Consider the following 16,286-nt stretch of genomic DNA (forward strand, 5'->3'; position numbering starts at 1 on the left):
GGGAGCGGATAGGGGAGGGGTCGGTGTGGGTGTGGATGGGGCAGGGGTCGTGTGGATGGGGGAGGGGTCGGTGTGGATGGGGGAGGGGTCGGTGTGGGTGTGGGTGGGTGTGGGGTCGGTGTGGGTGTGGATGGGGAGGGGTCGGTGTGGATGGGGGAGGGGTCGGTGTGGGTGTGGATGGGGGAGGGGTCGATATGGATGGGGGACGGGTCGGTGTGGGTGTGGATGGGGAGGGGTCGGTGTGGGTGTGGATGGGGGAGGGGTCGGTGTGGATGGGGGAGGGGTCGGTGTGGGTGTGGAAGGGGGAGGGGTCAGTGTGGATGGGGGAGGGGTCGGTGTGGATGGGGGTGGGGTCAGTGTGGGTGGGGAGGGGTCGGTGTGCGTGTGGAAGGGGGAGGGGTCAGTGTGAATGGGGGAGGGGTCGGTGTGGGTGTGAATGGGGAGGGGTCGGTGTGGATGGGGAGGGGTCGGTGTGGGAGTGGATGGGGGAGGGGGAGGTGTGGCTGTGGATGGGGGTGGGGTGGTGTTGGTGGGGGAGGGGTCGGTGTGTGTGTGGATGGGGAGGGGTCGATGTGGGTGGGGAGGGGGAGGTGTGGGTGGGGGAGGGGTCGGTGTGTGTGTTGGTGCGGGAGGGGCCGGTGTGGGTGTGGATGGGGAGGGGTCGGTGTGGATGTGGATGGGGGAGGGGTCGGTGTGGGTGTGGATGGGGAGGGGTCAGTGTGGGTGGGGGAGGGGTTGGTGTGGATGGGGGAGGGGCCGGTGTGGGTGTGGTTGGGGGAGGGGTCGGTGTGGATGGGGGAGGGGTCGATGTGGATGGGGGAGGGGTCGGTGTGGGTGTGGATGGGGAGGGGTCGTTGTGGATGGGGGAGGGTTCAGTGTGGGTGGGGAGGGGTCGGTGTGGGTGTGGATGGGGAGGGGTCGTTGTGGATGGGGGAGGGGTCTGTGTGGGTGGGGGATGGGTCGGTGAGGGTGGGGGAGGGTCGGTGTGGAAGGGGGAGGGGTCGGTGTGGGTGGGGGAGGGGGCGGTGTGGGTGTGGTTGGGGGAGGGGTCGGTGTGGGTGTGGATGGGGGAGCAGTAGGTGTGGGTGTAGATGGGGAGGGGTCGGTGTGGTGGGGGAGGGGTCGGTCTGGATGGGGAGGGGTCGGTGTGGGTGTGGATGGGGGAGGGGTCGGTTTGGGTGTGGATGGGGAAGGGGTCAGTGTTGGTGTGGATGGGGGAGGGGTCGGTGTGGATGGGGGAGGGGTCGGTGTGGATGGGGAGGGGTCGGTGTGGGTGTGGATGGGGGTGGGGTGGGGGTGGGTGTGGATGGGGGAGGGGTCGGTGTGGATGGGGTGGGGTCAGTGTGGCTGTGGATGGGGGTGGGGAGGGGGAGGTGTGCGTGTGGGTGGCAGAGGGGTCAGTGTGAGGGTGGGTGGGGGAGGGGTCGATGTGTGTGTTGGTGGGGGAGGGGTCGGTGTGGGTGGGGGAGGGGTTGATGTGGGTGTGGATGTGGTCGATGTGGATGGGGGAGGGGTCGGTGTGGGTGGGGGAGGGGTCGGTGTGGGTGGGGGAGGGGTTGGTGTGGGTGTGGATGGGGGAGGGGTCGTTTTGGATGGGGGACGGGTCAGTGTTGGTGGGGAGGGGTCTGTGTGGGTGGGGGAGGGGTCGGTGTGGGTGTGGATGGGGGAGGGGTCGATGTGGGTGGGTAGGGGGAGGTGTGGGTGGGGGAGGGGTCGGTGTGTGTGTTGGTGCGGGAGGGGCCGGTGTGGGTGGGTGTGGGGTCGGTGTGGGTGTGGATGGGGGAGGTGTCGGTGTGGGTGTGGATGGGGGAGGGGTCGGTGTGGATGGGGGAGGGGTCGGTGTGGATGGGGGAGGGGTCGGTGTGGGTGTGGATGGGGGAGGGGTCGGTGTGGGTGTGGATGGGGGAGGGGTTGGTGTGGGTGTGGATGGGGGAGGGGTCGGTGTGATTGTGGATGGGGAGGGGTTGGTGTGGGTGTGGATGGGGAGGGGTCGGTGCGGGAGCGGATGGGGGAGGGGTCGGTGTGGGTGTGGATGGGGGAGGGGTCGGTGTGGGTGGGGAGGGGGTGGTGTGGGTGGAGGAGCGGTCGGTGTGGGTGTGGGTGGGGGAGGGGTCAGTGTTGGTGTGGATGGGGGAGGGGTCGGTGTGGATGGGGAGGGGTCGGTGTGGGAGCGGATAGGGGAGGGGTCGGTGTGGGTGTGGATGGGGGAGGGGTCGTGTGGATGGGGGAGGGGTCGGTGTGGATGGGGGAGGGGTCGGTGTGGGTGTGGGTGGGTGTGGGTGTGGATGGGGGAGGGTCGGTGTGGATGGGGGAGGGGTCGGTGTGGGTGTGGATGGGGGAGGGGTCGGTGTGGGTGTGGATGGGGGAGGGGTCGATGTGGATGGGGGAGGGGTCGGTGTTGGTGTGGATGGGGAGGGGTCGGTGTGGGTGTGGATGGGGAGGGGTCGGTGTGGGTGTGGATGGGGAGGGGTCGGTGTGGGTGTGGATGGGGGAGGGGTCAGTGTGGATGGGGGAGGGGTCGATGTGGATGGGGGAGGGGTCGGTGTGGGTGTGGATGGGGAGGGGTCGTTGTGGATGGGGGAGGGTTCAGTGTGGGTGGGGAGGGGTCGGTGTGGGTGTGGATGGGGAGGGGTCGTTGTGGATGGGGGAGGGGTCTGTGTGGGTGGGGGATGGGTCGGTGAGGGTGGGGGAGGGTCGGTGTGGAAGGGGGAGGGGTCGGTGTGGGTGGGGGAGGGGGCGGTGTGGGTGTGGTTGGGGGAGGGGTCGGTGTGGGTGTGGATGGGGGAGCAGTAGGTGTGGGTGTAGATGGGGAGGGGTCGGTGTGGTGGGGGAGGGGTCGGTCTGGATGGGGAGGGGTCGGTGTGGGTGTGGATGGGGGAGGGGTCGGTTTGGGTGTGGATGGGGAAGGGGTCAGTGTTGGTGTGGATGGGGGAGGGGTCGGTGTGGATGGGGGAGGGGTCGGTGTGGATGGGGAGGGGTCGGTGTGGGTGTGGATGGGGGTGGGGTGGGGGTGGGTGTGGATGGGGGAGGGGTCGGTGTGGATGGGGTGGGGTCAGTGTGGCTGTGGATGGGGGTGGGGAGGGGGAGGTGTGCGTGTGGGTGGCAGAGGGGTCAGTGTGAGGGTGGGTGGGGGAGGGGTCGATGTGTGTGTTGGTGGGGGAGGGGTCGGTGTGGGTGGGGGAGGGGTTGATGTGGGTGTGGATGTGGTCGATGTGGATGGGGGAGGGGTCGGTGTGGGTGGGGGAGGGGTCGGTGTGGGTGGGGGAGGGGTTGGTGTGGGTGTGGATGGGGGAGGGGTCGTTTTGGATGGGGGACGGGTCAGTGTTGGTGGGGAGGGGTCTGTGTGGGTGGGGGAGGGGTCGGTGTGGGTGTGGATGGGGGAGGGGTCGATGTGGGTGGGTAGGGGGAGGTGTGGGTGGGGGAGGGGTCGGTGTGTGTGTTGGTGCGGGAGGGGCCGGTGTGGGTGGGTGTGGGGTCGGTGTGGGTGTGGATGGGGGAGGTGTCGGTGTGGGTGTGGATGGGGGAGGGGTCGGTGTGGATGGGGGAGGGGTCGGTGTGGATGGGGGAGGGGTCGGTGTGGGTGTGGATGGGGGAGGGGTCGGTGTGGGTGTGGATGGGGGAGGGGTTGGTGTGGGTGTGGATGGGGGAGGGGTCGGTGTGATTGTGGATGGGGAGGGGTTGGTGTGGGTGTGGATGGGGAGGGGTCGGTGCGGGAGCGGATGGGGGAGGGGTCGGTGTGGGTGTGGATGGGGGAGGGGTCGGTGTGGGTGTGGATGGGGAGGGGTTGGTGTGGGTGTGGATGGGGAGGGGTCAGTGTGGGAGCGGATGGGGGAGGGGTCGGTGTGGGTGTGGATGGGGGAGGGGTCGGTGTGGGTGGGGAGGGGGTGGTGTGGGTGGAGGAGCGGTCGGTGTGGGTGTGGGTGGGGGAGGGGTCAGTGTTGGTGTGGATGGGGGAGGGGTCGGTGTGGATGGGGAGGGGTCGGTGTGGGAGCGGATAGGGGAGGGGTCGGTGTGGGTGTGGATGGGGGAGGGGTCGTGTGGATGGGGGAGGGGTCGGTGTGGATGGGGGAGGGGTCGGTGTGGGTGTGGGTGGGTGTGGGTGTGGATGGGGGAGGGTCGGTGTGGATGGGGGAGGGGTCGGTGTGGGTGTGGATGGGGGAGGGGTCGGTGTGGGTGTGGATGGGGGAGGGGTCGATGTGGATGGGGGAGGGGTCGGTGTTGGTGTGGATGGGGAGGGGTCGGTGTGGGTGTGGATGGGGAGGGGTCGGTGTGGGTGTGGATGGGGAGGGGTCGGTGTGGGTGTGGATGGGGGAGGGGTCAGTGTGGGTGTGGATGGGGGAGGGGTCGGTGTGGGTGTGGATGGGGGAGGGGTCGGTGTGGATGGGGGAGGGGTCGGTGTGGGTGTGGAAGGGGGAGGGGTCAGTGTGGATGGGGGAGGGATCGGTGTGGGTGTGGATGGGGGAGGGGTCGGTGTGGATGGGGGCGGGGTCGGTGTGGGTGTGGAAGGGGGAGGGGTCAGTGTGGATGGGGGAGGGGTCGGTGTGGATGGGGGTGGGGTCAGTGTGGGTGGGGAGGGGTCGGTGTGCGTGTGGAAGGGGGAGGGGTCAGTGTGGATGGGGGAGGGGTCGGTGAGGGTGTGGATGGGGAGGGGTCGGTGTGGATGGGGGAGGGGTCGGTGTGGGTGGGGGAGGGGTTGGTGTGGATGGGGAGGGGTCGGTGTGGGTGTGGATGGGTGAGGGGTCGGTGTGGGAGCGGATGGGGGAGGGGACGGTGTGGATGGGGGAGGGGTCGGTGTGGGTGTGGATGGGTGAGGGGTCGGTGTGGGAGCGGATGGGGGAGGGGTCGGTGAAGGTGGGGAGGGGTCGGTGTGGATGGGGGAGGGGTCGGTGTGGATGGGGGAGGGGTCGGTGTGGATGGGGGAGGGGTCGGTGTGGGTGTGGATGGTGAGGGGTCGGTGTGGCTGTGGATGGGGGAGGGGTCGGTGTGGGTGGGGGAGGGGTCGGTGTGTGTGTGGATGGGGGAGGGGTCGGTGTGGATGTGGATGGGGGAGGGGTCGGTGTGGGTGTGGATGGGGGAGGTGTCGGTGTGGGTGTGGATGGGGGAGTGGTCGATGTGGATGGGGGAGGCGTCGGTGTGGGTGTGGGTGGGGGAGGGGTCGGTGTGGGAGTGGGTGGGGGAGGGGTCGGTGTGGGTGTGGATGGGGGAGGTGTCGGTGTGGGTGTGGATGGGGGAGTGGTCGATGTGGAAGGTGGGAGGGGTCGGTGTGGGTGTGGATGGGGAGGGGTCGTTGTGGATGGGGGAGGGGTCAGTGTGGGTGGGGAGGGGTCGGTGTCGGTGTGGGTGGGGGAGGGGTCGGTGTGGGTGTGGGTGGGGGAGGGGTCGGTGTGGGTGTGGATGGGGGAGGTGTCGGTGTGGGTGTGGATCGGGGCGGGGTCGGTGTGGATGGGGGAGGGGTCAGTGTGGGTGTGGATGGGGGAGTGGTCGATGTGGATGGGGGAGGGGTCGGTGTGGGTGTGGATGGGGAGGGGTCGTTGTGGATGGGGGAGGGGTCAGTGTGGGTGGGGAGGGGTCGGTGTGCGTGTGGAAGGGGGAGGGGTCAGTGTGGGTGTGGATGGGGAGGGGTCGGTGTGGGTGTGGATGGGGGAGGGGTCGGTGTGGGTGTGGATGGGGGAGGGGTCGATGTGGATGGGGGAGGGGTCGGTGTGGGTGTGGATGGGGGAGGGGTCGGTGTGGATGGGGGAGGGGTCGGTGTGGGTGTGGAAGGGGGAGGGGTCAGTGTGGATGGGGGAGGGGTCGGTGTGGATGGGGGTGGGGTCAGTGTGGGTGGGGAGGGGTCGGTGTGCGTGTGGAAGGGGGAGGGGTCAGTGTGAATGGGGGAGGGGTCGGTGTGGGTGTGGATGGGGAGGGGTCGGTGTGGATGGGGAGGGGTCGGTGTGGGAGCGGATGGGGGAGGGGGAGGTGTGGCTGTGGATGGGGAGGGGTCAGTGTGGGTGGGGGAGGGGTTGGTGTGGATGGGGGAGGGGTCGGTGTGGGTGTGGATGGGGGAGGGGTCGATGTTGGTGGGGAGGGGGAGGTGTGGGTGGGGGAGGGGTCGGTGTGGATGGGGGAGGGGTCGGTGTGGGTGTGGGTGGGTGTGGGGTCGGTATGGGTGTGGATGGGGAGGGGTCGGTGTGGATGGGGGAGGGGTCGGTGTGGGTGTGGATGGGGGAGGGGTCGATGTGGATGGGGGAGGGGTCGGTGTGGATGGGGGAGGGGTCGGTGTGGGTGTGGATGGGGAGGGGTCGGTGTGGGTGTGGATGGGGGAGGGGTCTGTGTGGATGGGGAGGGGTCGGTGTGGGTGTGGATGGGGGAGGGGTCGGTGTGGGTGTGGATGGGGGAGGGGTCGGTGTGGATGGGGGAGGGGTCGGTGTGGGTGGGGGAGGGGTCGGTGTGGATGGGGGAGGGGTCGGTGTGGATGGGGGAGGGGTCGGTGTGGATGGGGGAGGGGTCGGTGTGGATGGGGGAGGGGTCGGTGTGGATGTGGATGATGAGGGGTCGGTGTGGGTGGGGAAGGGGTCGGTGTGGGTGTGGATGGGGTGGGGTCGGTGGGGGTGGATGGGGGAGGGGTCGGTGTGGATGGGGGAGGGGTCTGTGTGGGTGGGGGAGGGGTCGGTGTGGATGGGGTCGGTGTGGGTGTGGATGGGGGAGGGGTCGGTGTGGGTGGGGGAGGGGTCGGTGTGGATGGGGGAGGGGTTGGTGTGGATTGGGGAGGGGTCGGTGTGGGTGGGGGAGGGGTCGGTGTGGGTGGGGGAGGGGTCGGTGTGGGTGGGGGAGGGGTCGGTGTGGATGGGGGAGGGGTCGGTGTGGGTGTGGATGGGGAGGGGTCGGTGTGGACGGGGGAGGGGTCGGTGTGGGTGTGGGTGGGGGAGGGGTCGGTGTGGGTGTGGGTGGGGGAGGGGTCGGTGTGGGTGGGGGAGGGGTCGGTGTGGATGGGGGAGGGGTCGGTGTGGGTGGGGGAGGGGTCGGTGTGGGTGTGGATGGGGAGGGGTCGGTGTGGATGGGGGAGGGGTCGGTGTGGGTGTTGGTGGGGGAGGGGTCGGTGTGGGTGTGGGTGGGGGAGGGGTCGGTGTGGGTGTGGATGGGGAGGGGTCGGTGTGGGTGTGGATGGGGGATGGGTCGGTGTGGGTGTGAATGGGTGAGGGCTCGGTGTGGATGGGGGAAGTGTCGGTGTGGAAGGGGGTGCGGTCGGTGTGGGTGGGGGAGGGGTCGCTGTGGGTGGGGAGGGGTCGGTGTGGATGGGGGAGGGGTCGGATTGAGTCTGGGTGGGGGAGGGGTCGCTGTGGATGGGGGAGGGGTCGGTGTGGATGGGGGGGGGGTCGGTGTGGGTGGGGGAGGGGTCGGTGTGGGTGTGGATGGGGGAGGGGTCGTTGTGGGTGTGGATGGGGAGGGGTCGGTGTGGGTGGGGAAGGGGTCGGTGTGGGTGTGGATGGGGAGGGGTCGGTGTGGGTGTGGATGGGGAGGGGTCGGTGTGGGTGTGGATGGGGAGGGGTCGTTGTGGATGTGGATGGGGGAGGGGTCGGTGTGGGTGGGGAAGGGGTCGGTGTGGATGGGGAGGGGTCGGTGTGGGTGTGGAAGGGGAGGGGTCGATGTGGGTGGGGAGGGGGAGGTGTGGGTGGGGGAGGGGTCGGTGTGGGTGTGGATGGGGGAGGGGTTGGTGTGGGTCTGGATGGGGAGGGGTCGGTGTGGGTGTGGATGGGGGAGGGGTCGGATTGAGTGTGGGTGTGGGAGGGGTCGCTGTGGATGGGGGAGGGGTCGGTGTGGGTGTGGATGGGGAGGGGTCGGTGTGGGTGTGGATGGGGAGGGGTCGGTGTGGGTGTGGATGGGGAGGGGTCGTTGTGGATGTGGATGGGGGAGGGGTCGGTGTGGGTGGGGAAGGGGTCGGTGTGGATGGGGAGGGGTCGGTGTGGGTGTGGAAGGGGAGGGGTCGATGTGGGTGGGGAGGGGGAGGTGTGGGTGGGGGAGGGGTCGGTGTGGGTGTGGATGGGGGAGGGGTTGGTGTGGGTCTGGATGGGGAGGGGTCGGTGTGGGTGTGGATGGGGGAGGGGTCGGATTGAGTGTGGGTGTGGGAGGGGTCAGTGTGGGTGGGGGAGGGGTCGGTGTGGATGGGGGAGGGGTCGGTGTGGGTGTGGATGGGGAGGGGTTGGTGTGGATGGGGGAGGGGTCAGTGTGGGTGGGGGAGGGGTCGGTGTGGATGGGGGAGGGGTCGGTGTGGGTGTGGATGGGGGAGGGGTCAGTGTGGGTGTGGATGGGGGAGGGGTCGGTGTGGATGGGGGAGGGGTCGGTGTGGGTGTGGATGGGGGAGGGGTCGGTGTGGGTGTGGATGGGGGAGGGGTCGGTGTGGATGGGGGAGGGGTCGGTATGGGTGGGGGAGGGGTCGGTGTGGGTGGGGGAGGGGTCGGTGTGGATGGGGGAGGGGTCGGTGTGGATGGGGGAGGGGTCGGTGTGGGTGTGGATGGGGGAGGGGTCGGTGTGGGTGTGGATGGGGGAGGGGTCGGTGTGGATGGGGGAGGGGTCGGTATGGGTGGGGGAGGGGTCGGTGTGGATGGGGGAGGGGTCGGTGTGGATGGGGGAGGGGTCAATGTGGGTGGGGGAGGGGTCGGTGTGGATGGGGGAGGGGTCGGTGTGGATGGGGGAGGGGTTGGTGTGGGTGGGTGAGGGGTCGGTGTGGATGGGGGAGGGGTCGGTGTGGTTGGGGGAGGGGTCGGTGTGGGTGGGGGAGGGGTCGGTGTGGATGGGGGAGGGGTCGGTGTGGATGGGGAGGGGTCGGTGTGGGTGGGGGAGGGGTCGGTGTGGGTGGGGGAGGGGACGGTGTGGATGGGGGAGGGGTCGGTGTGGGTGTGGATGGGGAGGGGTCGGTGTGGATGGGGGAGGGGTCGGTGTGGATGGGCAGGGGTCGGTGTGGGTGTGGGTGGGGGAGGGGTCGGTGTGGGTGTGGATGGGGGAGGGGTCGGTGTGGGTGTGGATGGGGGAGGGGTCGGTGTGGATGGGGGAGGGGTCGGTGTGGGTGTGGATGGGGGAGGGGTCGGTGTGGATGGGGGAGGGGTCGGTGTGGGTGTGGATGGGGAGGGGTCGGTGTGGATGGGGGAGGGGTCGGTGTGGATGGGGGAGGGGTCGGTGTGGGTGTGGATGGGGAGGGGTCGGTTTGGTTGGGTGAGGGGTCGGTGTGGATGGGGGAGGGGTCGGTGTGGGTGTGGATGGGGAGGGGTCGGTGTGGATGGGGGAGGGGTCGGTGTGGGTGGGGGAGGGGTCGCTGTGGGTGGGGGAGGGGTCGGTGTGGATGGGGGAGGGGTCGGATTGAGTCTGGGTGGGGGAGGGGTCGCTGTGGATGGGGGAGGGGTCGGTGTGGATGGGGGAGGGGTCGGTGTGGGTGGGGGAGGGGTCGGTGTGGATGGGGAGGGGTCGGTGTGGGTGTGGATGGGGGAGGGGTCGGTGTGGGTGTGGATGGGGGAGGGGTCAGTGTGGGTGTGGATGGGGGAGGGGTCGGTGTGGATGGGGGAGGGGTCGGTGTGGGTGTGGATGGGGGAGGGGTCGGTGTGGGTGTGGATGGGGGAGGGGTCGGTGTGGATGGGGGAGGGGTCGGTGTGGGTGTGGATGGGGGAGGGGTCGGTGTGGGTGTGGATGGGGGAGGGGTCGGTGTGGATGGGGGAGGGGTCGGTGTGGGTGTGGATGGTGAGGGGTCGGTGTGGATGGGGGAGGGGTCAGTGTGGGTGTGGATGGGGGAGGGGTCGGTGTGGGTGTGGATGGGGGAGGGGTCGGTGTGGGTGTGGATGGGGGAGGGGTCGGTGTGGATGGGGGAGGGGTCGGTGTGGGTGTGGATGGGGGAGGGGTCGGTGTGGGTGTGGATGGGGGAGGGGTCGGTGTGGATGGGGGAGGGGTCGGTGTGGGTGTGGATGGTGAGGGGTCGGTGTGGATGGGGGAGGGGTCAGTGTGGGTGTGGATGGGGGAGGGGTCGGTGTGGGTGTGGATGGGGGAGGGGTCGGTGCGGGTGTGGGTGGGGGAGGGGTCGGTGTGGATGGGGGAGGGGTCGGTGTGGGTGTGGATGGGGGAGGGCTCGGTGTGGATGGGGAGGGGTCGGTGTGGGTGTGGATGGGGGCGGGGTCGGTGTGGGTGTGGATGGGGGAGGGGTCGGTGGGGGTGTGGAAGGGGGAGGGGTTGGTGTGGGTGTGGATGGGGGTGGGGTCGGTGTGGGTGTGGATGGGGGCGGGGTCGGTGTGGGAGTGGATGGGGGAGGGGTCGGTGGGGGTGGATGGGGGAGGGGTCGGTGTGGATGGGGGAGGGGTCAATGTGGGTGGGGGAGGGGTCGGTGTGGATGGGGGAGGGGTCGGTGTGGATGGGGGAGGGGTCGGTGTGGGTGGGTGAGGGGTCGGTGTGGATGGGGGAGGGGTCGGTGTGGGTGGGGGAGGGGTCGGTGTGTGTGTTGGTGCGGGAGGGGTCGGTGTGGGTGTGGATGGGGAGGGGTCGGTGTGGGTGTGGATGGGGAGGGGTCGGTGTGGGTGTGGATGGGGGCGGGGTCGGTGTGGGTGTGGATGGGGGAGGGGTCGGTGTGGATGGGGGAGGGGTCGGTGTGGGTGTGGATGGGGGAGGGGTCGGTGTGGGTGTGGATGGGGGAGGGGTCGGTGTGGATGGGGGAGGGGTCAATGTGGGTGGGGGAGGGGTCGGTGTGGATGGGGGAGGGGTCGGTGTGGATGGGGGAGGGGTCGGTGTGGGTGGGTGAGGGGTCGGTGTGGATGGGGGAGGGGTCGGTGTGGTTGGGGGAGGGGTCGGTGGGGGTGGATGGGGGAGGGGTCGGTGGGGGTGGATGGGGGAGGGGTCGGTGTGGATGGGGGAGGGGTCAATGTGGGTGGGGGAGGGGTCGGTGTGGATGGGGGAGGGGTCGGTGTGGATGGGGGAGGGGTCGGTGTGGGTGGGGGAGGGGTCGGTGTGGATGGGGGAGGGGTCGGTGTGGATGGGGAGGGGTCGGTGTGGGTGGGGGAGGGGTCGGTGTGGGTGTGGCTGGGGGAGGGGTCGGTGTGGATGGGGAGGGCTCGGTTTGGTTGGGGGAGGGGTCGGATTGAGTCTGGGTGGGGGAGGGGTCGCTGTGGATGGGGGAGGGGTCGATGTGGATGGGGGAGGGGTCGGTGTGGGTGGGGGAGGGGTCGGTGTGGGTGTGGATGGGGGAGGGGTCGGTGTGGGTGTGGATGGGGGAGGGGTCGGTGTGGGTGGGGGAGGGGTCGGTGTGTATGGGGGAGGGGTCGGTGTGTATGGGGGAGGGGTCAATGTGGGTGGGGGAGGGGTCGGTGTGGATGGGGGAGGGGTCGGTGTGGATGGGGGAGGGGTCGGTGTGGATGGGGGAGGGGTCAATGTGGGTGGGGGAGGGGTCGGTGTGGATGGGGGAGGGGTCGGTGTGGATGGGGGAGGGGTCGGTGTGGGTGGGGGAGGGGTCGGTGTGGATGGGGGAGGGGTCGGTGTGGATGGGGAGGGGTCGGTGTGGGTGGGGGAGGGGTCGGTGTGGGTGTGGCTGGGGGAGGGGTCGGTGTGGATGGGGAGGGCTCGGTTTGGTTGGGGGAGGGGTCGGATTGAGTCTGGGTGGGGGAGGGGTCGCTGTGGATGGGGGAGGGGTCGATGTGGATGGGGGAGGGGTCGGTGTGGGTGGGGGAGGGGTCGGTGTGGGTGTGGATGGGGGAGGGGTCGGTGTGGGTGTGGATGGGGGAGGGGTCGGTGTGGGTGGGGGAGGGGTCGGTGTGTATGGGGGAGGGGTCGGTGTGTATGGGGGAGGGGTCGGTGTGGGTGTGGCTGGGGGAGGGGTCGGTGTGGATGGGGGAGGGGTCGGTGTGTATGGGGGAGGGGTCGGTGTGGATGGGGGAGGGGTCGGTGTTTATGGGGGAGGGGTCGGTGTGGGTGTGGCTGGGGGAGGGGTCGGTGTGGATGGGGGAGGGGTCGGTGTGTATGGGGAGGGGTCGGTGTGGGTGTGGCTGGGGGAGGGGTCGGTGTGGGTGTGGATGGTCTCCCTATCACAGGAGTCACTGTCGGGGCAGATATTTCACTATTGATTCCAGTTCACACACTCAGCATTGACCCCCCTGCCTGAGTTAGACAGGAAATGTGAACCGCCCGGGGCAGATATTTCACTATTGATTCCAGTTCACACACTCAGCATTGATCCCCCTGCCTGAGTTAGACAGGAAATGTGAACCGCCCGGGGCAGATATTTCACTATTGATTCCAGTTCACACACTCAGCATTGACCCCCCCTGCCTGAGTGAGACAGGAAATGTGAACCGCCCGGGGCAGATATTTCACTATTGATTCCAGTTCACACACTCAGCATTGACCCCCCTGCCTGAGTTAGACAGGAAATGTGAACCGCCCGGGGCAGATATTTCACTATTGATTCCCGTTCACACACTCAGCATTGACCCCCCTGCCTGAGTTAGACAGGAAATGTGAACCGCCCGGGGCAGATATTTCACTATTGATTCCAGTTCACACACTCAGCATCGACCCCCCTGCCTGAGTTAGACAGGAAATGTGAACCGCCCGGGGCAGATATTTCACTATTGATTCCAGTTCACACACTCAGCATCGACCCCCCTGCCTGAGTTAGACAGGAAATGTGAACCGCCCGGGGCAGATATTTCACTATTGATTCCAGTTCACACACTCAGCATTGACCCCCCTGCCTGAGTTAGACAGGAAATGTGAACCGCCCGGGGCAGATATTTCACTATTGATTCCAGTTCACACACTCAGCATTGATCCCCCTGCCTGAGTTAGACAGGAAATGTGAACCGCCCGGGGCAGATATTTCACTATTGATTCCAGTTCACACACTCAGCATTGACCCCCCTGCCTGAGTTAGACAGGAAATGTGGACCGCCCGGGGCAGATATTTCACTATTGATTCCAGTTCACACACTCAGCATCGATCCCCCTGCCTGAGTTAGACAGGAAATGTGAACCGCCCGGGGCAGATATTTCACTGTTTATTCCAGTTCACACACTCAGCATTGACCCCCCTGCCTGAGTTAGACAGGAAATGTGAACCGCCCGGGGCAGATATTTCACTATTGATTCCAGTTCACACACTCAGCATTGATCCCCCTGCCTGAGTTAGACAGGAAATGTGAACCGCCCGGGGCAGATATTTCACTATTGATTCCAGTTCACACACTCAGCATTGATCCCCCTGCCTGAGTTAGACAGGAAATGTGAACCGCCCGGGGCAGATATTTCACTATTGATTCCAGTTCACACACTCAGCATTGACCCCCCCTGCCTGAGTGAGACAGGAAATGTGAACCGCCCGGGGCAGATATTTCACTATTGATTCCAGTTCACACACTCAGCATTGACCCCCCTGCCTGAGTTAGACAGGAAATGTGAACCGCCCGGGGCAGATATTTCACTATTGATTCCCGTTCACACACTCAGCATTGACCCCCCTGCCTGAGTTAGACAGGAAATGTGAACCGCCCGGGGCAGATATTTCACTATTGATTCCAGTTCACACACTCAGCATCGACCCCCCTGCCTGAGTTAGACAGGAAATGTGAACCGCCCGGGGCAGATATTTCACTATTGATTCCAGTTCACACACTCAGCATCGACCCCCCTGCCTGAGTTAGACAGGAAATGTGAACCGCCCGGGGCAGATATTTCACTATTGATTCCAGTTCACACACTCAGCATTGACCCCCCTGCCTGAGTTAGACAGGAAATGTGAACCGCCCGGGGCAGATATTTCACTATTGATTCCAGTTCACACACTCAGCATTGATCCCCCTGCCTGAGTTAGACAGGAAATGTGAACCGCCCGGGGCAGATATTTCACTATTGATTCCAGTTCACACACTCAGCATTGACCCCCCTGCCTGAGTTAGACAGGAAATGTGGACCGCCCGGGGCAGATATTTCACTATTGATTCCAGTTCACACACTCAGCATCGATCCCCCTGCCTGAGTTAGACAGGAAATGTGAACCGCCCGGGGCAGATATTTCACTGTTTATTCCAGTTCACACACTCAGCATTGACCCCCCTGCCTGAGTTAGACAGGAAATGTGAACCGCCCGGGGCAGATATTTCACTGTTTATTCCAGTTCACACACTCAGCATTGACAACCCTCCCTGCCTGAGTCAGACAGATGTTTGACAGTAAAGAGAGTCAAGGGGACTCGACCCAAAAACACAGGCATTAAATAATTTCCACTGGTACGAACGTTACAGAATGCAGTAAACTCTGAAGGGTGGCACGGTAGCACAGTGGTTAGCACTGTTACTTCACTGCTCCAGTGTCCCTGGTTCGATTCCCGGATTGGGTCACTGTCTGTGTGGAGTCTGCACGTTCTCCCCGTGTCTGCGTGGGTTTCCTCCGGGTGCTCCGGTTTCCTCCCACAAGTCCCGAAAAACGTGCTGTTAGGTGAATTGGACATTCTGAATTCTCCCTGTGTGACCCGAACAGGCGCCAGAATGTGGCGACCAGGGGATTTTCACAGCAACTTCATTGCAGTGTTAATGTAAGCCTGCTTGTCAAATAATAAACATTATTATTGTTCTAATTATACTTACCTTTTCCTCAATGATGACAGCGGGTCCAAGACAGTCATTTTGTTCACAGAGTTCGATCACCTTGTCTACCGCATCCTGTGCAGCGAGTTGGTTCCAGAAGAGGACACACACGGTTAAGACGATTCTCAGCATCTTGGTGTCGGTACAGGTCACTGGTGAATTCACTGAATGACCCTCAGCACCTTCAGCTCGATCTGCAGTTTGAGCAGAGAGCTCAGGGATTTTTATACAGTTTTTAGTGGATGATTTTGAATAAAGTTTAGCTACGGGAACATCAGACGTTGAAGAAACGCCCCAGCTGATTAACTATGGAAATGTTTTTTGGTGTTTTGACCACAGCCTGGAATTTAGAAACCATTTAGAAATTACTTGCGGCACGGTATCACAGTGGTTAGCACTGTTACTTCACTGCTCCAGTGTCCATGGTTCGATTCCCGACTTGGGTCACTGTCTGTGCGGAGTCTGCACGTTCTCCCCGTGTCTGCGTGGGTTTCCTCCGGGTGCTCCGGTTTCCTCCCACAAGTCCCGAAAAACGTGCTGTTGGTGAATTGGACATTCTGAATTCTCCCTCTTTGACCCGAACAGGCGCCGGAATGTGGCGACTAGGGGCCTTTCACAGTAACCTCATTGCAGTGTTAGTGTAAACCTGCTTGTGATAATAATAAAGATTATTATTATTCTCTCTGTGTATTCCTCGGTTGCCAGGAAATGTGAACTGCCCGGGGCAGATATTTCACTATTGATTCCAGTTCACACACTCAGCATTGACCCCCCTGCCTGAGTTAGACAGGAAATGTGAACCGCCCGGGGCAGATATTTCACTATTGATTCCAGTTCACACACTCAGCATTGATCCCCCTGCCTGAGTTAGACAGGAAATGTGAACCGCCCGGGGCAGATATTTCACTATTGATTCCAGTTCACACACTCAGTATTGACCCCCCTGCCTGAGTTAGACAGGAAATGTGAACCGCCCGGGGCAGATATTTCACTATTGATTCCAGTTCACACACTCAGCATTGATCGTCCTGCCTGAGTTAGACAGGAAATGTGGACCGCCCGGGGTAGATATTTCACTATTGATTCCAGTTCACACACTCAGCATTGACCCCCCTGCCTGAGTTAGACAGGAAATGTGAACCGCCCGGGGCAGTTATTTCACTATTGATTCCAGTTCACACACTCAGCATTGATCACCCTGCCTGAGTTAGACAGGAAATGTGAACCGCCCGGGGCAGATATTTCACTATTGATTCCAGTTCACACACTCAGCATTGACCCCCCTGCCTGAGTTAGACAGGAAATGTGAACCGCCCGGGGCAGATATTTCACTATTGATTCCAGTTCACACACTCAGCATCGATCCCCCTGCCTGAGTTACACAGGAAATGTGAACCGCCCGGGGCAGATATTTCATTATTGATTCCAGTTCATACACTCAGCATTGACCCCCCTGCCTGAGTTAGACAGGAAATGTGAACCGCCCGGGGCAGATATTTCACTGTTGATTCCAGTTCACACACTCAGCATTGACCCCCCTGCCTGAGTTAGACAGGAAATGTGAACCGCCCGGGACAGATAAAGAACAAAGAACAAAGAAATGTACAGCACAGGAACAGGCCCTTCGGCCCTCCAAGCCCGTGCCGACCATACTGCCCGACTAAACTACAATCTTCTACACTTCCTGGGTCCGTATCCTTC

At 64.6% G+C, this 16,286-nt stretch overlaps 1 protein-coding gene across 1 annotated transcript in view; it reads right to left on the reverse strand.

The window, feature by feature from the left end:
- The window catches only part of LOC140405629 (uncharacterized), a 70,997-nt gene extending 56,180 nt beyond the window's left edge, over window positions 1-14,817 (reverse strand). The window contains exon 1 of the mRNA XM_072494169.1: window positions 14,586-14,817. Coding sequence (XP_072350270.1) covers window positions 14,586-14,717 — 132 coding nt within the window. The 5' untranslated portion in view covers window positions 14,718-14,817. The remainder of the gene's footprint in view (window positions 1-14,585) is intronic.
- Window positions 14,818-16,286: the final 1,469 nt, after the last annotated feature.

Source organism: Scyliorhinus torazame, unplaced genomic scaffold (genome assembly GCF_047496885.1).
Source record: "Scyliorhinus torazame isolate Kashiwa2021f unplaced genomic scaffold, sScyTor2.1 scaffold_154, whole genome shotgun sequence".
NCBI lineage: Eukaryota > Metazoa > Chordata > Chondrichthyes > Carcharhiniformes > Scyliorhinidae > Scyliorhinus > Scyliorhinus torazame.